General features: G+C 37.5%; 1 protein-coding gene, 1 long non-coding RNA gene and 1 pseudogene across 8 annotated transcripts in view; 2 read left to right on the plus strand and 1 right to left on the minus strand.

The window, feature by feature from the left end:
- The first annotated feature begins 93 nt into the window (after positions 1–93).
- Positions 94–5,340, plus strand: LOC141571685 (uncharacterized). Of its 2 annotated transcripts, XR_012496670.1 has the most exons (4): positions 94–394; positions 851–924; positions 3,645–3,707; positions 3,859–5,340. It is a non-coding gene; the product is annotated as an uncharacterized LOC141571685 (long non-coding RNA). The 2 variants fall into 2 exon arrangements; XR_012496671.1 differs by lacking the exon at positions 851–924.
- Positions 5,341–9,746: 4,406 nt separating this feature from the next.
- The window catches only part of CASP8AP2 (caspase 8 associated protein 2), a 32,134-nt gene continuing 14,209 nt past the window's right edge, over positions 9,747–27,671 (plus strand). The window contains exons 1-6 of one of the 6 annotated variants that reach the window (XM_019743288.2): positions 9,778–9,853; positions 11,620–11,699; positions 21,179–21,261; positions 24,319–24,387; positions 26,783–26,883; positions 27,493–27,567. In XM_019743288.2, coding sequence (XP_019598847.2) covers positions 21,207–21,261; positions 24,319–24,387; positions 26,783–26,883; positions 27,493–27,567 — 300 coding nt within the window. In that variant the 5' untranslated portion in view covers positions 9,778–9,853; positions 11,620–11,699; positions 21,179–21,206. Of the gene's footprint in view, positions 10,016–11,619; positions 11,700–21,178; positions 21,262–24,318; positions 24,388–26,782; positions 26,884–27,492; positions 27,568–27,671 lie in introns of all 6 variants that reach the window. The other 5 variants (XM_074333300.1, XM_074333301.1, XM_019743285.2 and 2 more) reach the window with 5 other exon arrangements.
- Positions 15,684–15,778, minus strand: LOC141571948 (U6 spliceosomal RNA; annotated as a pseudogene).

Below are 27,671 nucleotides of genomic sequence, written 5' to 3' on the forward strand. Positions count from 1 at the left end.
CCGACGCCGACGGCAGGGCGGCCACGGCCCCGCCCCCTCGACAGCGAAAACGCCTGGCGTCACTGTTGTGCCAGATCTAGGGAGGGGAATCGGAAGATTTGTGCTTATTCGAGCCTGCTCCAGTGTCTGCAGCGATGGGAGGTCCCGGAGACAACGCGCGACAGGATGAGACAGAAGATTCTGCCAAACTGGAGAAGCGTGAGAGCCCCTAGGGGCGTGTAATTTTCAGCCCACCGTGCCTTCCTCCTCCTCAACACGCAAAAAGATCGACTATGAAAGAGAAGCAGATTCACCCCGTCCGGACCCAACAATTCTCCTTCTAGACCTCTAGCCTGTGGAAATTCGCATACAAGTATGACAAGCACGCCCCTTGCAACGTTCTTAAATATTGAAAGTAGGTGTTCAGTTGGGGAATATGTATTTAAATAAAGAATGCGATATAGAATGTTCTGAAGCCGTTAACAAGTGAAGTAGAGGAGTACATAAAATTAAAGGTACATTTACATGAAGGTCAGGAACACGACAAAATAATGGTGAAGTCAAGCTAAGGGTTGCCTTTGGGGGTATTGACTACTGAAGAGCCCTGAGGGAACCTCCTAGGGTGATGGAAATGTTTCATTATCTTTCTCAGGGTGGTGGTTACTGTGCTAGATAAAAAAGCAAAAAAAAAAAAAAAAATCAAACAACCGTACACAAGATGTGTGCACTTTGTGTAAATTATACCTTTAAAAAGTGTTTTAAAGGGGGCTAGATATTTCTGTACTGACATAAGCAGATCTCCAACAGCAAGCATATAGGGTACTATGATGAATTTTAAAGATGTATTTGAATTTGAATTTTTTTCCCTAAGGTTTGAATGTTTGCTTCTGGGGGAACTCAAACTCAAGCACACAACTTCCAAAACGAGTGAACTGTAAAAATGGGGTGAGAAACATTTCCAAATATTTTTTAAATTCCAAGAAGATTGAGAGAGTTTCCTGAGGACATAGAATAGTAGATGAAATGACCCACACTTGGAGAGTTACTCATTTTTTCTCTGGGTATCTCCCATGTATATATGAGGTATACATGTTAATAAACTTATGTTTTTCCCTTGTTAATCTCTTTTATTATATGGGTCTCAGCCAAGAACTTAGAAGGGTAGAAAGAAAATTATTTTTCCTGCTTACACACCCTTTCTCAGGAATCTTTTGAAAGAGGTGCTCCTTTATGTGAGGGTGTAAATCGAGAATGAGCAAGACATGGGATCTAGGAAATGAGAGATTCAAAACAGAAAGAAAAATGTAAAGAGAATACTGAGGATGACTATTAAGACTTTCAGCTGGGCAGCAGCAGGACCAGCTGGGCAGCAGCAGGACCATTAATGGCTCTGGAGTAACTAAATTGATAGGTTATATCAGTGGTTACCTGGGTTGGGGAGTGGAAAAGAGGATTGACTGCAAACAAACCATGACGCAACATTTTTTGAGTGATAGAAATGTTCTAAGACTGGATTGTGGTAGTGGCACAAATCTATAAATTTACTAAAATTATTGAATTGCATACTTAGAATGGGTGAATTTTATGATATATAAATCATACCTCAAGAAAGCTCCCAAAATAATATCAAGGAAGAAGGTATGTGTAGGTATAGATGAAACAAGATTGGCAACATATTGAGATATAATAATTGGATGTCAGGTAAGGGTGGTTCATTGTACTTCTTTATACTTTAGTGTGTGTTTGAAATTTTCAATAATAAAAGGTAAAATTACATATATATATATACACACACACACACACATATATACTACCATCTCAAAATATGCCACTTAGTTATGAGAGTTTAGGACATTCTACCCCAAAATTTGCTGCTTTGCCATGTTGATTATTTTCAGCTAAAGGCACTTTAGAAATAGCAGGTGCAGGAAGTGCTCTCTTCTACCTTTGTGGAGAGATTTTCTGGGTTGGGAAGAGATTTTGTTTTGTTTTTTTTGGGTTGTTGTTTTTTTTTTTCTAAGTGTCTGAAAAATTCAGTAATTTTATTTGCTCAGAGGTGGCTGTGAATCTTTGAAGGGAAAATACAGCATGAATTTTTTTAAACCAAGAAATCAGCAAGGTGGTATTTAGATGACCATCTATTGCTCACATGCCGTCCCAGGTGTGAGCTTTGATATTATTCAAATTCTTCCTCTTCCATGAAATTGCAGCTCACAGTGAAATTTTCCTTCCTCTAAATCAGTTCTCAAGCTTTACTGTGCATCAAAATTACCTGAAGGGCTTGCTGCTACATAGATGGCTGGTCCTCACCTTTAGATGGGGCTTGAGAAGCTGTCTTCCTGACAAGTTCCCTGGTGATGTTGCTGCTGCGGGTCTAAACACTGGTGTGAACTCATGACTCCCATGAAGCAGGGCCTGTGCTCCACTCCTTCACTGCTTCATCCTGTCTACCACAGTGCTTGGCATTTAGTAGTCACTTTATAAATACTGGTGAATGAATGGATACATATCCTCACTTTGGCTCCATGTTGTTTTCTTTTGTGTGAATTCCTAGGCACTGAGCTTCCTATTAGTATCCCTTTGGGGCATGCAGAATTTATTCTTCTGGGGTTTTGTTTTCCCAATTAAAATTTGAGACGTGATCCAAATGTTCAATGCAAGTCTATTGACAGTAGTTTCTTTCAACCATTAGTTATCTTGGTGTCACACAGGGCTGGCTGTAAGACATGAGGTCATGATGGAGGCAGGCTTCTCATTCAGGTGAAGGCATCTGAAAACTCCATACAGACTGTACACCTGCCACTAATTTTCTCTTCAGGAGGGCCAAGGATGCCCTACTTTCAAGTCATCCTGCACGTGTCCGGAACTCCGCAGGGGTACTCGAGATTTTGTTTTTAATTCTATTTCCCCCAACAACTGATTTCAGAGATAAAACCAGCAGTAAAAAGAACCAAAGCACATTGAAAATTAGAAGAAACTAAGGCACTATCATCATTGCTTTGAGTAATAAATCCCTTACTAAATTATCAGTTCTGTCTGTAAACATTGACTACCTCTTATTTGCAGTTAGTTTATTCAATACATACTATACAGAGGGCTGTAATAGAGAGTTAGGGACAGGGTACTATGAGGAGAATACAAATAGGGAAGCTGCCAACTCAATCTAGGAGATAGGAAAAACTGGAGAAGGTGAGACATGAGCTCAGACTCAAAATGATATAATAGATTTAATTAAAGGTTTAGAGAAAATTTAAAGGAATTGCACACTAGATGCTATTTCTCCAGTATCCAGGGGAAGAAGAAAAATATGCTAAACCCTTCATGGAGACCCTTATTGTTAATTGTTAGCCTTGATCCCCTATCTTTCTATCACCGTTTTCTCTGCCCTGTTCTGAGAGAGGCCCATCCATCAGGTGAATCTCTGTCTATTTCAAGAATATTCCATTCCCTTCCCACAGAAATTGGCTTCGCCTATCACCTGTTTGTTCTCTTTCCAACATATCTGGGAGAATTTCCAAGACATATTAACAGCCATGCGTTTCTCAAAGTCCAACTTTTTTAACCAATACCCTCCCTTATTATTCTTTAAAAAAAAAAGACAACAAGCTCAAAATGAAGCCACTATGGTAATCTCCAAATCACCAAACTGAGACTTAACTTTACAGTTTCGGCTCCCCCACACGTGGAATCTTCATTCAATCATGAGTCGGCTGATCAGCACTACTCAGGTAATCCGCCTAATAGACCCTCCCACCCCCTAAAGGAGTTACCTTGCAATAACCAATTTTTCCTCCTGGGAACTATTTCCATATTTTCTTATTTATGGATGAGACACCATTTTATTTTTTTGTTTTTTTAAATATTTTTTTAAAAATGCAGCTAAAGGCGGACAGGTGGCTCAGTTGGTTAGAGCGTGAGCTTTGGGCATCAGGGCTACTGATTCAATTGCTACATGGGCCAGCGAGCTGTGCCCTCGGCAACTAGAATGAAGTCAACGAGCTGCCACTCAGCTCCCGGGTGGCCAAATGGCTCAGTGATTGGAGTGCGTCCTCTCAACCACAAGGTTGCCGGTTCGACTCACGCAAGGGATGGTGGGCTGCGCCACCTGCAACTAGCAACTGGACCTGGAGCTGAGCTGCGCCCTCCGCAATTAAGATTGAAAGGACAACTTGACTTGGAAAAAGTCCCAGAAGTACACACTGTTCCCCAATAAAGTCTTGTTCCCCTTCCCCAATAAAATCTTAAATATATGCGTATATATATATATATATAACATGCAATGTTATATTAGTTTCCAGGGTACACCAATTATTCAACATTTATATGCCTAAAGAAGTGATCACCATAATATAAGTTCAGCAACCATCTGACACCATCCCACGTTATCACAGCATTATTGACTATATTCCCTATGCTATACATTACATCCCCATGACTTATTTGTTTTATACCTGGAACCCTGAACCTCTTATTCCCCTTTATCTTCCCCCCCCTTTTTTAAATTTTCAATTACAGTTGACAACCAATTCTATTTTGGGCTTACCAGTAGTATAACTTTCTTGTTCCTGCGTACAAGTCTTTATTTTGTACACCTCCTCAAAGATCCATTTTCTCTACTAGATTGGATTCTGCTCAATTCAAATTGACTTTTGTTCAAAGTCTACAATTTTTAAATATGTCTCACTTTATCTTTTAACTTTATCAATGTGACCATTGATTAGTTTTGCCTTGAAATTTATATATATGAAATCAGATAGCATGTATTATCTTGTGTCTGGCTTATAACACTTTTTGCTTTCTCTTATTGATGAAGATTTAGGTTATTCCTGCTCACAGCTGTTACAAATAAAGCTTCTATGAATATTATGCTACATACCTCTTGATGTGCAAACACCTACTGGCTCTTGGATATATAATTAAAAGTGGGATTGCTGGGTGATAGGGTGGGCATATTAAACATATGCTGCGGTTGATAATGTCAAACAGTTTTCCAAAATGGTTGTAACAATTTACACTATAATTAGAAAAATGTGGAAGGTTTAGTTATTCCATATCTTTTCTAACACTTGTTATTCTCACACTTTTAATTTTAGCCAGTCTTGTGGGTTTGTAGAGGTATCTCATGGTTTGAATTTGCATTTTCCTGATGAGCAAGAATTTTAATGTTTTCAAATGTTTAATATTCATATGGATATTTTTTTTGTGAAGTTTTTCTGTCCCGTTTTTAAAAAATTGGATTCTCTTGAGGTAGTGGATGGGGGGCGGAGAGTTGTCACTGTGTGAGGGATATAAATAATAAATGTCTAACTATTACATTGTTTTGTGCACCTGAAACTAATAAAAAAAATTGGGTTCTCTTTATTTGTGAGTGTGATTTTTTTTATGGTAGTCTGGATATAACTTTTTGTCATATATGAATTACAAATATCTTCCCCTGGTTGAAAGCTTGGGACTTTTTCCCCCAGAAAAATGTATAAATTCATAATTTTTGTAAACAATTTTAGATGGTTCCATTTTCCAGGCTTATTTGTAAGCATTTGCTCTTGGGCATGTCCGCATAATATTTGAAAACTTCTGGCTTTCTAGTACAACAGGTATTCCAGGATTGCCTTTTTTACCCTCCTGCCCCACTCCGAAATCATCCATATCTCTCAGGAGTTCTTTTTAATAAGGAATAGTATTTAGAGACCAAGCTCTGGACACTGTGAGTGCTCATTGTAAGAGGGGCATCACTGCTTCTAGACCCTTTCAGAAAACAGAGCCAGGAAATATGAATATTTACATACATATATATGTGTCTATATAGACATTTATTTCAAATCACAAGTTCATACTGATACCTCTAATCCAATCCAAAACCACAGGATGCTACCTTGCCTTCCTCCATTCCATATTTGTATCATCCCTTTCCCATAGTGAGAACTCTGGCTCAATAATCAATATATTTCTTTATTTCTCGTTTTATAATATGCAATATAATTTCAGAATTGCTACATTGATACCACTACAAACAACAGATTTACTAAATGGAGATTAAGATTTGTTTGCAGGGGCCGGCCCGGTGGCTCAGGCAGTTAGAGCTCCATGCTCCTAATGCCGAAGGCTGCAGGTCCGATCCCCACATGGGCCAGTGGGCTCTCAACCACAAGGTTGCCGGTTCAATTCCTTGACTCTTGCAAGGGATGGTGGGCTGCGCCCCCTGCAACTAACAATGGCAACTGGACCTGGAGCTGAGCTGCGCCCTCCACAACTAAGATTGAAAGGATAACAGTTTGACTTGGAAAAAGTCCTGGAAGTACATACTATTGCCCAATAAAGTCCTGTTCCTCTTCAAAAAAAAAAAATAGATTTGTTTGCAGGTTTTTTAAAATTTGTTTTTGTTTTAGACAGGATATATATGTAGTCAAAGTACTGTTTTCCAAAGTTCTTTGGATTAGCGCCTTTTTTCTTTCTCAGGTGATATATTATTTTGAAATGTAGATAAATTCATTGGTTTTGTTTGTATTCATAGACTTAAGTTGAAAAGTAAGAGAAATTGACTAATGCTGTTAAAAGCATTACAGTGTTTGAGAGAACTTGAGATTCACTACATGTTTAGGTACTTAGGACTTGTCAGGGTTTTTATGTTTGTCCTACCAGCATTTAAAGTGTTTAAAAAACAGATAAATTGTATTACATTTATAAATGGAGTTTAAAATATTTTAGGGAATTTATTTAACTGTACTCTATAAATGGGAGTGATTATTAATTTGAGTTCATCAAGCATGGTTTCACCCTCTGACTTTCCATTCTCACATGTTGTGTAACAATTTTAATAAAATTCTACATTATTTTGTTCTGTCATTCCCAGTACTGCTCCAGTTATCAAATGCTGTGTAACAAATTACATTAAAACATAATGATTTAAAATACCAACCATTTTAGGGGGCCGGCCCGGTGGCTCAGGTGGTTAGAGCTCCATGCTCCTAACTCCCAAGGCTGCGGTTTGATTCCCACATGGGCCAGTGGGTTCTCAACCACAAGGTTGCCAGTTCAATTCCTCAAGTCCTGCAAGGGATGGTGGGCAGCATCCCCTGCAACTAAGATTGAACACGGCACCTTGAGCTGAGCTGCCTCCTGGATGGCTCAGTTGTTGGTTGGAGCACGGGCTCACAACCACAAGGTTGCCAGTTCAATTCCTCAACTCCCGCAAGGGATGGTGGGCAGCACCCCCTGCAACTAAAATTGAACACGGCACCTTGAGCTGAGCTGCCGCTGAGCTCCCTGATGGCTCAGTTGGTTGGAGCGTGTCCTCTCAAACACAAGGTTGCCGGTTCTAGAAAACGGCAACTGGACCTGGAGCTGAGCTGCGTCCTCCACAACTAAGACTGAAAGAACAACAACTTGAAGCTGAACAGAACCCTCCACAACTAAGATTGAAAGGACAACAACTTGACTTGGAGAAAAGTCCTGGAAGTACACACTGTTCCCCAATAAAGTCCTGTTCCCCTTCCCCAATAAAATCTTTAAAAAACCAAAAAAAAAAACCCAACCATTTTATAATATTCACAATGGGGGGGCGTGGTCAGGCATTCAGGTAGGGCTCAGCTGGCAATTCTGCTCCATCAGGTGTTGGCTGAGGGCATTCGGTGGTATTGAGCTAGTGGATGGGTGAGTCTGAAGGTTCAAGATGGCTTCACTCACATGTCTGGTGTCTTGGCAGGGATGGCTGGAAGGCTGGGCTTAGCTGGAACTGTTAGCTGGAATGCCTACGTGGCATATTGGGGTTCTGAGAGAGAAGTAGAGATCCAAGACGCTGAGAAACTGTAAAGATTCTTATGTCTTGGTCTTGGAAGCCCAAGAACATCACTCTCTTGCTTACTATGGTCAAGCAAGTCACTAAAGCCAGCCCAGATTCAAGGGCTGGAAATTGTACTCAATGAAGGAGAAGCAAAGAATTTGCCACTCATCTTTATCTACAGCAACTAGATAGACTTCTTGTGATTTCTAACAAAATTTTCCAGAGTTTTTTCATGTAAATTATCTGAGTAAAAGAATTTAAAAAAAAAGAAAAAGATTTATAATGCTATCACTGGAAATGTTAACCCTATCCACTAGTACCCACATTCAGAGTACTGAATATCTTACACTTGCTCCTGCAGATACACTCTCCCATCTTCATTCTGCTCTCTGCCCTTAGAATTTGACCTGTTAATATATATACATATATATATATATATATATATATATATATATATATATTAAAGATTTTATTGGGGAAGGGGAACAGGACTTTATCAGGGAACAGTGTGTACTTCCAGGACTTTATCCAAGTCAAGTTGTTGTCCTTTGAATATCAGTGTGGAGGGTGCAGCTCAGCACCAGGTCCAGTTGTCATTGCTAGTTGCAGGGGGCGCAGCCCACCATCCCTTGCAGGAGTGAGGAGTTGAACTGGCAACCTTGTGGTTGAGAGCCCACTGGCCCATGTGGGGATCGAATCGGCAGCCTTTGGAGTTAGGAGCAAGGAGCTCTAACCGCCTGAGCCACCGGGCCAGCCCCTGTTCTGTTTTTTGATGAATGCCATCACTAAGCACCCACGCTGAAAGCCAGCATTCAATCAATTGCTAAGTTTTGTCCATTTTATCTCCTAAATATTCTAAAATCTATCCCCTCACTTACCTACCATCTCCTTCAGATCCTCATTTTCTCTAGCCTGGATCACTACAAGAGCATATCAAAATCCAGAAGATTTTAATCATGCAAATGAGATTATAACAACCTCAAGCTTAAAAGCCTTCAGTAGTTCCCCGATGCCTCACTATTTAAAGGTAAATTCCAAATTCTTTGCCATATATATGACCTTCCAAGTTCTGACCACTGCTTCTCTCTCCAAACTCACCTTGAACTTTACGCTCCAGCAACAATGAACACTTTGTGGTTGCAACTCTCTACTTTCCCAGTCTCCACTACCTGGAATGCCTGCCTGTCTGGCTGACTTCTCTGAAACGAAACTGGTTGGGGGAGAAGCGAAGAAGCCACTGTTCTCCCAGAACATATTCTGCTAAATGGGGGCCTTTTTAAAAATGTTAAAATATAGGTTGATATGACAGTTGAAAGTTGTTAAAATGGACAAACTAGAAAAAAACAGCTAGGGTTCAAGATCCATAGAGGAAGTAGCAGAGGAAGTTGGCTTTGCTTTACTTCCTCATCAGCCAATGGCGCAGGCTCCGCCTCCGGAGGTTAAACCCTACCCGGCACCTCTGGTGCCTGCAGGTTCTACAAGACTAGTCATATATTCTACCCTCTGAAAATCCCTCCTCACCCTCCCACCCCATTGGACTGGTAATGCCCTCTTCAAAGCTCCCAGGGCTAAGTTGTTTGCCTATCATCCAAGAAAGTGTCTGAGGGCAAGGAACAGTACTTGTTATCGTTATCAAGACAGCGCCCAGCACCATGTCTAGCAAATGGTTGACACTCAATAGAATGTATGGGCTGAAGGACTAAATAAATGACAAGGCCTCCTGAGACTTTACTTTCCCTTTCATTAAAAGAGCTTCTCCCAGACCCCGCCCCTACCTTGGTTGAGGTTCCACCCCTTCCGCAGGGACGCCCCTGCTCCGTCTTCTTCCCCGCCAGCTCAGGCTCCGCCCCTTTCCCAGCCGCTTACCCCGAAAACTACTAGAGTTTGGCGCCAATCGTGTTTTTTTTTTTTTTGCCCCCTCCCGAAGGCGGGAACTAGTTATGTACGCCAGGACGTGCTTTGCGTCTGATCTGATTCGCCATGAGCGCTCAGTCCCGCCTCCGCGTCTTGAGTGCGCTCTGGCATTGGCGGAGATGCCAGGGAGCCCTCGCTGTGCTAAAAAGAGCCCGGGCTGTCTTGGGCCGGGCTGGGTGGGTAAGTTGTTGTGGGGGTCCGGTCCGCGCGGGGCTGCTGGGGAAGAGGCTGCATGGCGAGGTAGTGCCCCGAGCTGAGGCCTGCGGCGTTCGGGGAGCCAGGGAGCCGAAGGGAGCGGCGGAGTCGGTATGGAGGGGCGCGCCTGATGTCCGGGGTCCTCAGGTAGCTGCGTTCCCGCCGCCCTCGATTGCAGCTTCTGGGCTTGCACTCGAGTCCCTCTGTGGTCCTTCGAGAGGGTCCCGACTGGGGCTGGGGGCGAGCGCATGTAGGATTTGCCCTTTCGACTGCTACTTCCGCCCCTCCCCCACAAAAAGCAATCTTGGAATGTACTCTCAAAAGCTTTCGGATGGGATTCTGTGGAGGAATGGGTGTTTCTGAGTGTCAGGTGATCTTTGATGTTGGTTGTTCCCGGGACTGTTAAGCCAGAGAAGTTTCTTGATCGCGACAGCGCTTAGAACCATGACACATAGTAGGCCCTAACTCAGATATTAATGTAGAATTCGCAGAATCTCAGGATTTGTACTTCAGGAATCAAGTTGGCGTTGACTTTTTTTCTTCCCTGGTCGTTCTCAGATTCTTTTCTGGTGTTTTCCATTCTTCACAGCTACAGTTCCAAACCTTTCACCTCTTCTCAAGGCTATTCCCCATCTCAGTGCCTTTCTGGAGGGGGACAGAGACGTTCAGGGCAAGAAACCCCCCATCCCCCATCCCAATTATCTTCTATCATTTCTTGCCATTTTACAACGAGATGGCCCCCTTTCCAAAAATTATGCTCTTTTCTCCAATGAATGTTCTTGATGTTGTCATCTGGCTTTGGAGACAGAGCTGGGATCCAATCCCAGATCTGCTACTTACCAGCTGTTTGACCATGGGGCAAATTTCTTATCATCTGTATGTTTCCTCTTTAAAATGTTAAAAAGAAGAGTAGTGTATACTCATAGGGCTTGTGGGAAGATTTAAAGTAATTTAATAATGTAATTAGAATATTTAGGTCAGTGTCTGGCACATAGTGTTCAGTATATAGTGTTTGTTGTTATTTTCCCCTTATATGTTCTTCAGGGATCTTGTCATAGTAGATTTGGCCTTTCCTATGAGCCTAAGAATACACCTTCCCTCTTCCCTGGCTTTTTCCTCTACAAATGCTTATTTCATTCACTTTTTTTTTTAAAAAAGGAAAACTTCCTTCAGACTTTTTGTTAAAAGATATTGTCGTATCACAAGAGGCTACATGAGTCTTCTCTCATCTGCTTCACCTTCACATATGAATTTATTGGAATTTATCGGAAGATTATGAGTGAGCTTGCAGCTCTTTCATTGTCGTGTTTCTCACCATTTTAAATTTGGCCTCTACACTTTTCATAGGTGCAACATTCCTATCAGTAGCAACTCTCATATATTGAGATCCTCAATTGGGGTAAGATGAGAGCAAGTATGCAAAAGCCCTTCTCCCCAGGGGCTTCTGATACACTATCCTCCTCTTTCTCCAACCATCCTTTCCAGGACAATCACTGGCCTTTGTGATTTCAAGAGAGTAATCCTAATTATACCAGTTATGCCTTGTCTTCTGTGCTATGTACTCTAGTTTCCAGCTATTAGACATCTTTCTCTGGATATCCTACAGATAGTTCAACATGTCTTTTGTTCTCCATTTAATTTAAAAGCATGACTACCTTGTTGTCAAAGCTAAGAACCTCAGAGTTGTCTTAATAAATTAGGAATTTCATTAATTCAACAATTTTTTTTTTTTATTACTACCAACCTGCCAGGCCCTGTGCTGAGAGCTGGGGATACAATGGTGAACAGAACAGAGCTGGTCCTGGTCTTCATGGAGCTTACAGTCCAGTGGGTGAGATAGACATTTCTCTAGGAATACCACACAAATGTAGTCATAAACTGAAAAGAGGCCATGGAGAGAAAAGACACTGATATAAGAATATATAATATGGGGCTTGACTAGTGAGAGAGAGGGTAGCTAGGGAAGGCTGAAACATTACATAAGTGGAAATATCAAAGATGAGTCAACTGAAGGTAGAGCGTCAGGAAAGAGCACTTTTTGCAGAGGCTCGTTGGTGGGAGGAAGCAAACGGCATGTTCAAGGAACTAAAAGGACAATATGATCAGAGTAAAGACTGCTAGGGAATCGGGGAGAAGGATGTAGATAAACACTGGAGGGGTGGCCAGAGGCCAGGTCACTTAGGGCTTTGTAAAGCAGAATTGTGACAGAATTTGTTTTTTAGCCTAAAATCAGCAGAAAGCACTGAAAGATTTTAAGCAGAGGGGGGAATGTGATCAGATTTGCATTTTGAAAAGACAACTCAGGCTTTGGTTTTGAATTGTTCAAGAGTGGACATTTGAATACACTTTTCATTAAACTTTTTTGATTCTACTGCAGAAATCTCTCCGATCTGCTTCTTGTCTTTATTTCCACTATTAATAACTTAGCCAATTCTCATTGTCTCCGGCACTGTTTTAATAGTCTTCTCTAGCTTCCTTGCCACTATATTTTCTATACTCTTACTAGAGTTCATTTTCTGAAATGCAGATTTGATCATGACATTCCCCTGCTTTGAAAACCTTCAGTGGTTCCCCCATTCCCTACTGGATGAAGTCCAAGTATCTTAATTGTGTAATCTATCGCCTGACTTTTCTAACATCTTATTTCTCACGTTCTAATCGGTGGGTGTTCACACCGAGACTTGCTTGTGAGCGTATAGATATATGTGGTGGGGAGATAGTGTCAGGAATTGTGTTTGCAGTAGGAACCAGTTTCACCAAACTTGAGATTTTGGAAACCTTGGGATAGTGAGTGATGGGGCTGCAAAAGTAGGAAAAGTGTATATCAAGGTAAGGAGGTTCAACTTTATTCAGTAGATATTGGAAAGTAATGGAACATTTTTGAGCTGGAAGTGATATGAGCAGGATTGCTTTACAAGAACTAACCCAACAGTTGTGTGTAGAATGTACTTGGAGAGAGGAGATAATTAGATAGCGATAGTGGGAGTCTGAAATAAATTCCATGGCAAGAATGAGGACATGTGGGAGAAACATTGCAGAGTAACATCAGTAGCCTATTAGGGAATGCTAGTGCTATTAAAAGAAGTTGAGGTGTCAACATATGACATGTTGATGGACAGATGATCATTTTTGATTTTGAACTTGGTGAGCTTGGACTTACAGGAACATGTTTGTTAAGTTGAGCATCTTATTGCTGGCTTTTGGTTTGTATTTCAGTATTAACAATTTCTAATTTTTTAAATTCAATTCCTTTATATTGAAACATTAAAATAATACTAAAATATTGTTTAATTAAACCAAATTTCACTGCCAAGTCTCCCCTTTCTGTTACTTTTTTTTTTTATTAGTTTCAGGTACACAAGACAAAGTAATACTTAGACGTTTATCATTTATATCCCTCACACTGTGTGAACCTCCCGCTCCCCCATCCACTACCCCTCTGACATCGCACACAGCCATTACATTTCCACTGTCTCTATTCCTAATGCTGTACTCCGCTTCTTGTAAGTATATACATACATATATATACATATATCTATATATATATACATATATAAAATTATAGTTGACATTCATTATTGTTCAGCTTCAGATGTACAGTGCAGTGATCAGGCATCTACATCATCCCTGAGGTGGTCTAACAATTTCTAATTTTTATGTACTCTGAGAGCAGCAGAAAAGTCTATAAATCTGAGCTGGTACCCCTACTTTTTGTGGCAGTACTTGCTCTTTATTTCCTACGCCTTGTGTTTGCCCAACAAGTGTTTAACCCAAAGAGGTAAATTTTGCTTTACAGTTGTAGAAAATTCATCTCCTTAGGAAAAAGTATTCCAATACGTTTTTATACGTGCCCAATAGCATTTAGAACAAGGTAGGTGTTAATTGAAATTGTAATAACCACAGCTCTGTGAAATCCTATTTGTGAGTTTTTCTGGTAATATATGTGCGTTGTTTAAGCCACTAAAGGTTGTGGTAATTTGTTAGAGCAGCAACAAGAAACTAACACACTTAGTCATGCTGTGCATATTTCATGTACTCAATAGCCACATATAGATAGTACTTACCATATTGCAGCTCAATATAGAACATTTTTATCATTGTAGAAAGTTCTTTTGGACAGCACACTGATCTAAAATAGTAGTTCTCAAAGTGTGATCCTTTACCCAGCAACATAACCTGGGTGTTTTTTAGAAATGCAAATACTTAAGCCTCACCCCAAACCAATAGAATCAGAAACTTTGGGGATGGGGCCCATCTTGTGTTTTAACTTCCCCAGGTGTTTCTGATACATACTGAAGTATAAAAACAACTTCAGAAAGCAAATAATTACAATAGAGGTGGTTAAATGCAGTAATGACGGGTAGCGGTAGAATGTCAGTATAATGAGGGAATGGTGATTAATTATGTCTGTAGAAAAGGGTCGTCTCTTTTTTTTAAATTTTTTTTTATTAGTTTCAGGTATACAAAAACAATGTAATAGTTAGACATTTACACCCTTCACAAAGTGATAACCCCCTCCCCCAGTCTAATACCCGTCTGACATCGCATATAGCTGTTACAATTCCATTGACTTTATTCCCTACGCTGTACTCCACGGTCCGTGACCATATATATATTAAATTATAGTTGACATTCAATATTATTCAGCTTTAGCTTCAGGTGTACAGCGCAGTGGTCAGGCATCTACATCATCCATGAAGTGGTCTCCCTAATAAGACAAGTGCCCATCTGACACCCTACAAAATCTTTACATTATTGTTTATATTCCCCAAACTGTCTTTCATATCCCCATGTCAATATTGTGACTACCAATCTGTGCTTTCTAATCCCGTCACTTTGTCCCTCAACCCCACACCCCTCCCAGCTAGCAACCATCAGGTTTTCCTGTATATTTCTGATACTTTTTCTGTTTAGTTTGCTCATTTGTTCAGTTCTTTAGATTCCCATATAAGTGAAATTATATGGTATTTGTCTTTCTCCGTCTGACTTATTTCACTTAGCACAATGTTCTCGAGTTCCGCCCATGTCATTGCAAATGGTAAGAATTCCTTCTTTATGGCTGCGTAATACTCCATTATATAAATGTACCACAGTTTCTTAATCCAGTCGTCTACCGATGGGCATTTCGGTTGTTTCCATATCTTGGCTATTGTGTATAGTGCTGCAGTAAACACAGGGGTGCATAAATTTTTTGAATTAGAGTTTTGGATTTCTCCGGATAGGTACCTAGGAGTGGATTTGCTGGGTCATAAGGTAGTTCCATTTTCAGATTTTTGAGATACCTCCATACTGTTTTCCATAGTGGCTGCACCAATCTGCAATCCCACCAGCAGTGCACAAGGGTTCCCTTTTCTCCACATCCTCGCCAGCAGTTGTTGTTTGTTGCTTTATTGATGCTAGCCATTTTGACAGGGGTGAGGTGTTACCTCATTATGGTTTTTATTTGCATTTCTCTAATGATAGTGAGGTTGAACATTTTTTCATATGTCTGTTGGCCATTTGTATGTCTTCTTTAGAGAAATACCTCTTCCCACTTTTTAATTTGATTGTTTTTTTGGTTTTGAGTTGAATGAGTTTTATAAATTTTGGATATTAACCCTTTATCAGATGTATCATTGACAAATATCTTCTCCCATTCAGTAGGATGCCTTTTTTGTTTTATTGATGATTTCCTTTACTGTGAAACATCTTTGTAGTTTGATGTAATCCCATATGTTTATTTTTCCTTTTACTTCCAGAGTAAAACTTTTCTTTACTTGCCCGAGGGGATATATCAGTAAAAATATTACTCAGGGTAATGTCTGCAAATTTACTTAAAAATATGGAATGCTTCGTGAATGTGCATGTTATCCTTGCTCAGGGGCCATGCTAATCTACCAATTTTAGTATATGTGCTGCTGAAGCGAGCACAAGCATTGTCTCTTTTATGGTAGCTGGGTTTGGGAAGGTGATGAGCTGTCCAGGTAAAGAAATAGAATGAGCGAGATATTGGGAGTTGAAGTATATGGCATATTTCATGATCTGCAAGTTGAGACATTTCTACTCTAATGTTATATGCATTCTTGAAAAACCTTTAATTCAGCAACTCACTAAAACAGAGTTTATGGGAAAAATAGGGGCAGAATATTCAAAACCTATCTACTCATGCACCAACAGGAACAGTAACAATTTTCATTAAAATATTGGCACAGTTAAGAAGACATGTTAAATTCCTAATAAATAAAGATCCCAGTAAATACAGGTCTTTTCTCAAAAAAGATAAAGATAGCTTGATGAAAGGTGGAGTGAAGGATCGAGGCTGTTGATTTGTAGAGACGAGAACAGAAGGATACAAACATCATGGATTGTAGGTGTAGAGGCAGTTGCCGGTTTTCTGTGATATATTTTCTGTGATATACGAGCCAGACTGAATGGCTCTGGCTCATTGCCTTGTGTTTGGGCTCCCGTACCCCCTCACCCCACCAAAGATTGAGGAAAACCATGCTAAGCCCTTGCAAGACAGAGCCTGTTGTTGTACTGAGACGGGAGTGATGGGCATCTAGGGTAAGGGCATCATATACAGGACTGCATTTAATTAATGGTGCAAAACTTGAACATCCGTGTTTGAACTAGCATAAATTCTGCCTGAGACTGACATCACGTCTCTATTTCTCAATAATGATACACTAACTGCATTATAGAAACGTGCTGTGGTGGTACCAAATCACCATTCGTGACCGAATCAATCACGTAGCTGAATGGGGTAGGTGAGGGGAGCAGTGTGAGACAGTTAGAAAAGTAGTGAGATAGTTCTGGGAAAGGGCTTGGGTTCTGTGCTAGTGAAGCTTAACTTGGTAATGTTTTGGGTAGCTCTTGAAGGGTTCTGATCTGGGAGGGAAACACAGGCTAGGCATACACAGGATTAATTTTGGTTCCAGTGTGGAAAATGGTAAGAGAAAAAAGATATTGGTAGTATGGAAACTAGCTAGGTGACCTTTACAATAATTTAAGCCAGAAATAATTATATCTGAACCTGGAACTTTAGCCTGAGAGCGGATTGAGGCAGGAGATGGTTGTTCATACTTCCCATTTCCAGACATTTACCCTATTTGCTTTCTTCCATTATTATGCCTCATATAAGCATTCTTTTCATTTTCACTGTTTCCATCTTGGGTTGCATCTTATCATGTGAACTCACAGTAGTAGCCTCCTTCCCAGTTTCTTTTCCTACACTTTTGTCTTTCTGGGTCATTCCGCACATTGATCTTCCTATTTCATTTCTTTATACAAATGTTTCTAACTCAGAAATCTTCAGTGCTCCTATCTTCTGAAAGTTCAAGACTTGATTCCTTGGTCTGACATTTAATATCTTTTGTTTGACTGATGCAATTTGACAGCCATATCTCCCAGTCCTGTTCTACCTGAGGTCCATTCCAACTAGGCTGTTATGTTTACAGTTCTCTACATATGCTTTTCCTCCAAGGTGAATGCCTTTCTCATTTGGAATCTACACATCTCCACTGATGCCTCCCAGTCCTCTACTGATACACAAGTGCTTCCTTCGCAAAGCACAGCAGCCGCAGTCTATATGCTTTCATTCTCCACACCTTTGCCAACCTTTAGGAGTGGGTGATGGCTGCCAGGGGGCCAGAGGGGTACTTGTGGGTCCTGGTAATGATTGTTTGTTGATGTGAGTGGTAGTTACACAGATGTATTCAGTCTGTGAAAAAATCATAGGACTATATACTTACGATTTTTACTTTTTTCTGTATTTGTTATACTTCAATAAAAAAATTTACTCCCTCCCTGTCAAAAAAAAAAAAAGTCTTGACTCACCTAGGCCCTGAACACTTCAATTTGAATTTTATGGTCAGCTTAAGTTTGACTGGAATTGCATTGAGTTTATAGATAAATTTGGGAAGAATTGCCAACTTTGATATTATTTTCCTTTATATGATTGTGATATATTTTATCATTTATTTAGATCAGAAGTAAACTGCCTGCTTTTGTAAGTAAACTTTCAATGGAATTACAGCCACACCTATTTGTTTCCATGTTGCATATGGTTGCTTTCAAGCTATCGTGGCAGAGTTAAGTGGTTGGGAGAGACCGGGTGGACTGTAAGCACAGCATAGTTACTTTCTGGCCCTTTAAGAAGAAAAGGTTTTCAAACCTTTGATTTAGATCTTTTATTATTTTCTCCATAAGCGTCTTGCACATCTTGTATTAGATTAATTCCTATGTACCTTATGGTTTTGTTTTTGTAAATAATACCTTTTTGTCAGCTGTGTTTTAAAACTTTGCTGGCTTGCGGAAAGCTATTACATCTTACATTCAGTGACTTTGAGAAACTCTTAACTAGTTCTAATAATGTGTAGATTTTCTACATAGGTGATCATAGTGTGAATAACGTCAGCTTTGTTGCTTTCTTTCCAGTTCTATCTCCTTTCATGTCTTAGTCTTTCAAATAGAAGCATGCTCTATTTTAAAGCAGGTGCTTCTATCGTTTTACCATCATGTATGATGATTAGTGTTGAGAGTATTTTTAATAGAAATATATCCTTTATCAGTTTAAGAAAAGTCCCTTAAACTTTCCTAAACTCCAAGTTTGCTGAGACTTAGTGTTGAATTTTATCATATGCTGATGTTGAGATGATCATATTTTTCTTCTGTAATCTAATATGATAAAATACTAATTATTTTTTATTAGTAGACTGTATTTGTTAGGACAATTTTAGATTTACAGAAAAATTGAGAAGTATAGAGAATTCCTGTTTATCACTCTACCTCCCCTCCCACCCCCACCCCCCCGGTATTTCTTGTCATTAATATATTACGTTAGTATGATACGTTTCTTATAATTAATGAACCAACATTGAAACATTATTATTAACTAAAGTCCATAGTTTATTCAGATTTCCTTCATTTTTACCTAGTGTTTATCCTTTTTCTGTTCGCTTCAGAGTGGAATAGCTACATAATTTATTTGGAATTATGCATGGAAGAAGGATCTCTTCTCCATATCCTAATTTACTTATATCGGTGTGGACTTATATATATTTGTTTTATACTTAGGGTTATAATCCAATGCTACTTTAATTTGTTGCTCACATTGTTCAGCTTTGGCTGTTGGGAGCTTTTTCAGTTGGTTCCAGTGTTTCTTTGACATACCTCCATTAATTTGTTGTTTTTGACACTTCCTTACCTTCCTGTACTATAAAGATGGTCCATGTCATCTTGTGCATTTCCTGTTCCTGTCAGCCGTTTCTTCAGCCGTTTCTTCAAGGAGCCCTGGTCCATTTTAATAGAGAATAGTATTAGATGCCAAGACGTGGATGATAGATGTGCTTATTGATATTGTATGTTGATTTTTAGGCCCTCTCAATTGATAGATCAAAGAAATATATGTGTATCTACTATACACACACACACACACACACACACACACACACACACACACAGAGGGTACCAAAAAATGTATACACATTTTAAGAAAGGAAAAAACTGTCTTAAAACTACACTGATGGTAACCACTTTGAGTACGTCTTGTAATTGCGGAAGTCAAACGTGACTTGTATTCCTCTTTTATTATCAGTATATATTGAGCATTACAATTTTAATACATTTCTTTCCTTAAAATGTGTCCATTTTTTTGGCACCCTGTGTGTGTGTGTGTGTGTGTGTGTGGCTATAAATATTTCTATATCTAATCATACTTCTCTGCTGTTCATTAGATGAACTGGTTTCCATTCTGTAAAAGACCCATTGACTGATGCTCCCCACTCCATGTGACAGTTAGTAGATTATTATTATTAGGAAGCCTGTGAATTTCTTCCACCAGTTGAGTTCTTAAGTCACCAAGAGTTAGTTGTGGTATTTGCCAAATGTGATTATGCCATTTATGCTTTTTGTATTAATAATTGTTGTACAAGCTATATTACAACAGTTAATTAAATCAGCTAATTGGAAAAAAATTTGGACTGGGGAATGGAGAAAAAAGTTGTATGCCTTCCCTTAATTTTATTTAAAGGTATTACATACATTTTACCTCTTGTGCAGAACTATAACCGTTTTCTTTGAGTATGAATCCAGGGATTAGAGTGCTGACTTCTTTGTTGCATAAACCATACCCATAAGACATTGCTTATGATTTCCAGCATGTTTTTCATTAAAGTGGAGTAAGAACTTAGATACTTGTGAATCAATCTGAGTATAGACTAGATTTTCTTTGCCAGTATTTTGGGTTTCTCACCCTCACTTAATTTGACAAGCAATTTTGTACGCGTATGTGTCTTGCTACTCACCTTTTCAGTTTTTCCAAAACATTTAGTCTAGTTTTCACTGGAAAATAACTTCCTTTTGGTAATGTAATCTTTTATAATACTATTACTTAGAAAAATAAGGAAACAAGTATAATTGGGTTTGGTAGTAAACGCACCTGGCTGTTGGTAAGTGGGTGTCTCAGTTGGTAAACGCAGAAGTGTGCAGGTACAGGCGCAGGCAGCCTTAATGACTCCAAGCAGCCACAGTGGCTTTGCTTCATTGACCAGGGGCAGCATTCGTGGAGTTTTACCTGGCAGAATGGAGAATGTCACATGTTAGTGAATATCAGATAAATCAGATTTTTTTTTTCTTAATTCTCTTGGATTCCTATGTTGCTTTCAGTCTTGCCACTTCAAACAGCACTGCATTGACTATTTCAGTATATACATTTTTGTAACCACGTGCCTGTATATCTATACTATAATAAATTACTAGATATGCAATTGTTGGGTCAAAGAGCATTTAAACATTTGATAGCTATTACCAAATTGCCTCCCTAGACCTTGTACCAGTATCCGCTTGAGTGATGTATGAGAGCGTCTGTTTTCCCACACCTTTCACAACCTATTATAGCATAAGCCTCTTTGCTGTTAGTCTATCTGACATCTTACTGGTGAAAACATGTTATGCTGGAGTCCTCAAGACCACCCCCAGGTTTGATGATTTGCTAAGAGGACTCAAAGAACTCACCATATAGTTACACCTACTTGGTATGATAGTTGGCTTATTTTAATATAAATGTTTATTTGTATTTTGGCCTATTTTATAAAATTAGTATCATTTACCTTACAACATGGCTTAACCATATCAGCAAATTTAAGGTTTTTGTTTTATAGTTTTAGCTATTATTAGGTTGTTTATTTTTTTATTTTTTGTAGTCATGATAGAGGGTGAACTTATTCACTGTGTCCAAATTTGAAAGTTGCTTTTTAACTTAAAGTTAGGTTTATTCTTTGAATTGTGAGGTTGATTTTTAACAGTGGAAAATCTTTATATTTAATACTTTAGATGGCAGCTATCGGAAGGAGATAGGATCATGGCAGCGGATGATGACAATGGTGATGGAACAAGCTTATTTGATGTCTTTTCTGGTAAGAGCTCATTTTAATTGTCTTTCTCAATTTATTTAATTACAAAATCATATACTTATTCTCATTGAAAACACTGTCATTATCAACTTTTTCTCCTTGTACATTGATGCATTAATACAATAAAGTGCCTGGCAAATAGGAAGTGCCTAGTAAATGTGAACTTTATTTTATACTCTCAAGCCTCTTAAACGTAATGAAATTAGCAACTTTGCCAATATAAGCTGTAATGTATTTTATTGTCATATGAAAAAAACATAAGATAGGTATTTGTTACTCTTAAAGTTAATACTTCCAGTACATGTGGTGGTGCTTGTTTATTGTTGTTCAGGGAAAAATTGACAGTCATAATGGATGATTATTCTGAAAAAGATAACCAAGATCTCGTAGTAAAATAAGCTCATAAAAAGATATTTTAAATAATATGTAGAATGTAAACTTCCAAATCCTGATGTAACATTTCCTAGTTCTTTTCTCTTAATTGTAATTTTGCTATGACAACCTCATTAAGTTTTTTGAGATTATAAATGAATATTTGTTAACTAGAATTATGATTACTATGCTATAGAATGAAAAGAGCAGTTGTAAAACATGTATTTTTGCTTAAATATATTTAAAAAAATTAATATTCATAGATATGGATAAGGAATCTGGATTCACATAAAATATGGTCAACATAACCACTCTAGGTAGTATTATTTGCTTTTTGGTATTATTTAATTACTTTTTGCTGATATAGTTTCAAATTGTTATGCTGCTATGTATTTCTCTTATGATATTTTTTCTTTGAAATATTTTAAACCAACAGAAAAATTGAAAGCATAATACATAATACAATGAATACCTTTACTTTTCACCTCAATTCACAAATGGTTAACTTTTTATCACATTTGCAGCTCTTACTATTAATTTTGAAGGACAAAACTGCATTGTTAATTTCATTTGCTGGAAATAGCTCTTTTCATTTCTCCATATAACTCTCTCACCTGTCTACCTACATACAATTTTTGATAGTGACACCTACGGTGTATATTTTACTTCACATTTTACTTTTTACCACTTAACATGATTTCATGAAAAATTTTATTCCTATAACATTTTCATAATTGTGTTATATTTGTTTGGAAATAATTTCAAACTTACAAAAAAGTTATAAGAATAAGAACATACAAAGAACCCTTTACCTAGTTTCTTCCAAATTTACCTCTTGTTAATATTTTATGCCAGTAGCTTTATCATTGTGGACTCTTTTTTTACACACACACAGACACACACACACACACACACACATTTTTTTTCCTGACCCCTTTTGAGAGTAAGTTGCATACATTATGGTCTTTTATCCCCAAATACTTCAGTGTGTATTTCATAAGAAAAAGTGGGCTTTCTTACATAATAACTGCATAATATCAATTTCAGTAAATTTAACACTAATGCAATACTAATTTTCTTCTTTCAAGTGTTATTTGAATATATTTTAGGATTCCATTCTAATTTATGTATTAGTTTTTTCGCTATATCTCTGCATTGTTTTTAGTGGTTGCTCAAGGATTTGCAATATACATCTTTAACATTTTGTGGTCTACTTATTATGTAGTATCATACCTTTTTATGTAAGATGTAATCCTGTAGGTATAATTGCATAACGTCCACCCATCCCCTTATGTTAAAGATGGCATAAACCCCACAATACAATGCTATCATTTTGATTTTAAACTATTCTATGTCTCTTAAAGAAATTAAGAAGAATTTAAAGAATTAAGAGGAAAAATTAATATTTTATATTTACTAAAATTATTTACCATTTCTAGTCTTGCTAGTATCTTCTAGTATCCTTCCAGTATCATTTTCCTCTCCATTCTCTTTTCTGGAAGTCCAGATGTACAGTATATGAGAGAACTTTTGATATTGTCCCATAGGTTACTAAGAATGTTTTTAATTTTTTCTTTCTGTTCTTCTGATTGGATAATTTTTATTGATTTGTCTTCCAGGTTCACTGGCTCTTCTGTCAAGCATATTCAGTGAAATTCTTTACATTAGATATTATAGTTTTCAGTTTTAGGATTTTCGTTAGGTTCTTTTAATTCTCTGCCAAGATTTCCTATGTAGTCATTTTGGCTGCATTCTGGATATTGTAAATGTTATGTTACACAGATGTTGGATTCTGTTATATTCCTCTGAAGAGTGTAGCTGTTACACATTTTAGCCCGTATTTAACTTGGCTGAACTTAAACACTATCTTCTCTGTGATGGATAGCAACTAAAATCTCTGTTCCAATTTTTTAGCTTTAGCTGGACTTTTTGGAGTTTAGGGGTCACTCAGAGATTTGGACACAATTTGGAGAATCTCTCTATGGCTCTCATGCTTTCATCTCTTACTTTCTAGTTGCTGTTTTCACTCTCAGTTTTTCCTCTGGTTCTTTAAGATGTTAGCACTAGAGGTTTCCGTATGAGTTTTCGTTACCTAGTGTGGCTACAATTACATAGGACCTATCCTTTCACAAAAAAATTGTAATTAAAGGGGGGATAGGGAACTCACAAAGTGTTGTTTTCTTTCAGATATTGTCTCCCCTCTAGTTTTTTGCCTGCTTTGGGTTGCTGTCTAAGTCTTCAGATAGCTTTTTTTTTTTAATTGAGGTATAATTTACATGTAACATTATATTAATTTCAGGTTTACAACGTAGTGATTCAATATTTGTATATATTGCGAAATGATCACCACAGTAAGTAATGGTAGAATATTTGACTACAGATAACTTTTTATAGTTCTTATCTGCAGGAGGATTGGTCTGTTAGAAACTACTCAGCTATTACCTGAATTGGAATCTTCTCACTGATATGTTCTGAAAGTGAGTTTTAAGTCTAAATCTGAGGTGATAGAGTCATAAATCTGTGTCTAAGATCTTCCTGTTTATAAGGCTGTATAAAACTTCTAAATAATTCTCTTTCTTGGGTGCAAGACTAATAAAGTCTTTCTTTTCCTGGTCCTTCAGAGTAGAAATGGAAAAACTTCACTAAGTGCAATACGTCAGTTTTAACTAGTTTTTAATTTTCTTGCAGCTTCTCCTCTTAAAAATAATGATGAAGGTTCTTTGGACATATATGCTGGTTTGGACAGTGCTGTTTCTGGTATGTAAATTCTGTAATAAAATAATTTTGTTTTCTTTGGTCAGTGTATTGGAATTGCTTTGTTACTAAATTTTAGAGTAACTCATAGATCTTGAACAATCTGCCCGTTTTTTGAAATGATTACACTTAGGTAATTATTTTCTTGCCCAAAGCTTGATCAGTAAAACAAGTTAGCATTCAGATTTGTTATTCATTTATGTGTCAGATTAATTGGACCTTGTGCAAAAATATTTTGTACTATTGAAATGCAACTGGTGGTCCTGTCTGTACATAAATTACTATTCATACTGTCACAGGTTACATAATACTAGAACTTTTGAAAAGGGTGGTTACTATAAATATTTCAAATGTATTAGTAAGAGTGTGATACACAGAGAGTCTCATGACCTATTCAAATTATAAAACTTATCCATGATTAAATCTCTCAAAGTTTTCAACAGATAAGCTCCTCATGCCTGATTTGTTGGTACAAGCATTTTAGGTAAATTGGTTTTCCAACTCTCATCTGTGAAATTAGTATAGATATGGATGAAATGCGGAAGATGGAGAAATGTATATATAGCCCACGGAGTTGTGATAGACACAGCATCCAAAAGCTTAACACGTACTATTAATTTTTTTCCCACCTGTATTGAGATACAATTGACATATAAAATTGTATATTAAGGTGTACAGTGAGTGTATTGATTTGATACACTTACATACTGCAAAATGATTACCAACATAGAGTTAGCTAACACCTGCATCATATTACATAATTACCATCTTGTTTTTGTGGTGAGAACATGTAAGATCACTTTCTCAGCAACTTTCAATTATATAACACGGTATTATTAAGTATAGTCACTGTGCTGTACATTAGCTCACCGGAATTTATTCATGTTATAGCTGGGAGTTTGTACTCTGAACTACATCTCCTCTTTTCCTCCACCCTTAACCGCTGATAACCACCATTCTAGTCTCTGTTTCTATGCATTTGCTTTTTTACATTTTCACATATAGTAGATGTCTTTGTCTGACTTATTTCACTTAGCATAATGCACTCAGAGTCCATTTATGTTGTCACAAATGGCAGGATGTCTTCCTCCTGACTGAATAATATTTCATTGTGGTGTACACACACACACACACACACACACCCTTAATCTTTCATTCATTGATGGGCACTTAGGTTGTTTCCACATCTTGGCTATTGTGAATAATGCCACAGTGAACATTGGGGTACAGATACCTTTTCGAGAACCGGTTTTCAGTTCTTTTGGATCTATATCCAGAACTGGGAGTGCTGGATCATATGGTAGTTCTGTTTTTTTTTTTCTTTTCCACAGTAGCTTTACCAGTTTACATTCCCACCAACAGTGTACAAGGGTTCCGTTTTCTCTACATCCTCACCAACACTGGTTATCTCTTGTCTTTTTAATGATACCTGTCCTAACAGGTGTGAGGTGATATCTCGTTGTGGGTTTGATTTGCATTTTCCTGATTATTATTTCCTGTACCTGTTGGCCATTTGTATGTCTTTAGAAAAATGAATGTCTGCTCAGTTCCTCAGCCCATTTTTCAGTCAGATTTTCTTTTTTTTGCTATTGAGTTGTGTGAGTTCTTTATATATTTTGGATATTAAACTCCTTATCAGATACATAATTTGCAAATGTTTTCTCCCATTCTGTAGGTTGCCTTTTCGTTTTGTTTATGGTTTCCTTTGCTGTGCAGAAGCTTTTTAATTTGATGTAGTCCCACTTGTTTATTTTTGTTTTTGTTGTCAAATCCAGAAAATCAGCGCTAAGACCAATGTCCAGGAGCTTACCCCCTATGTTTTTTCTCTAGGAGTTTTATGTTTTCAGGTCTTACATTCAAGACTTTAATGCATTTTTAGTTGATTATTATCCAGGGTATAAGATAGGGGTCCAGTTTTATTCTTTTGCATGTGGCTGTACAGTGTTCCCAACACCATTGATTGAAGAGACTGTCCTTTCCCCATTGTATATTCTTGGCTGCTTTGCCATAAATTAATTGACCATGTGTATGTGGGTTTATTTCTGGGCTCTTTGTTTTGTTCCATTGATCTGTATGTCTGTTTTTTTTTGTTTGTTTTTTTTTTAATTTATTGGGGTGACAATTGTTAGTAAAATTAGCTGTATGTTTTTATACCAGTACATACAGTGTTGATTACTATAGCTTTGTATTATAGTTTGAAATCAGGAATTGTGATGCCTCCAGCTTTGATCTTCTTTCTCAAGATTGCTTTAGATAGTTGCAGTCTTTGTGGTTGCATACAAATTTTAGGATTGTTTGTTACATTTCTGTGAAAAATGACATTGGAATTTTGATAGTATTGTATTGAATCTGGAAATATGTATTTTAATATAAGGGCTTTTTTATATGTTTATTTTAGACAGTCCTTCCAAATCCTGTGTACCATCCAGAAGTTGTTTGGATTTATATGAAGAAATTCTTACTGAAGAAGGAACTGCAAAGGAGGCAACATATAATGATGTATGGGATTGCTAGAAGTATTAAGGACAGTTATTTTACTCTTTTGTAGCTCCTGAAGTACAGGCATCTACTTACATTCTGCACAAACATTCTGTTTAGGAAGCAGTTCTGTTGCACAAACATTCTGTGTTTAAGAAGCAGTTCTTAGACTAAAAGAATACTTAAATCAGTTTCTGCCTTCAGATCTACTTTTTAAAACAATGCTTCCTGAATGGTTGTGTAAGTTTAGTTATAATTTTGCTTGATTATGTTTAAGTGCCTAATGTATAAAACCTTAACAGGCAATCAGTGTGATACAACATTTTATTTTCGTGATTTGCACTAAGTTATAAATTGTCCTAAGTCTTAAATTAGACAAATTTCTTTCTATGTTATTTGAATTTTAAGGTTTGGAGATTGAAAGTGAAACTAAAAAGAAATTTATTAGAAACTTTAAAAACTAGTAATCTCTACACCAGTAATCTTACTAAATTTACCTGTTAGTAGAATTAGAACTCTTCTGCCCTTTTTAGTGGGTTGATTTGCAACAGTTTAAATATTTTGAAATGTTATTTAAGCTAAGAAAGTAATTTAGAATGATGCTTTAATTAATCTTTTTATATTTTACAGTTGCAAGTAAAATATGGAAAATGTCAGCTACAAATGAAAGAGCTGATGAAAAAGTTTAAGGAAATACAGACACAGGTACCATTATAATGAATATTCTATTTTTGCCCTATTAACTTTTAAAATCAAAATTTTATAAAATTTGTATTGGAAATTAAAATGTTGAAATGTTGGCAGTTTAT

This window comes from Rhinolophus sinicus, linkage group LG05 (assembly GCF_036562045.2).
Source record: "Rhinolophus sinicus isolate RSC01 linkage group LG05, ASM3656204v1, whole genome shotgun sequence".
Lineage (NCBI taxonomy): Eukaryota > Metazoa > Chordata > Mammalia > Chiroptera > Rhinolophidae > Rhinolophus > Rhinolophus sinicus.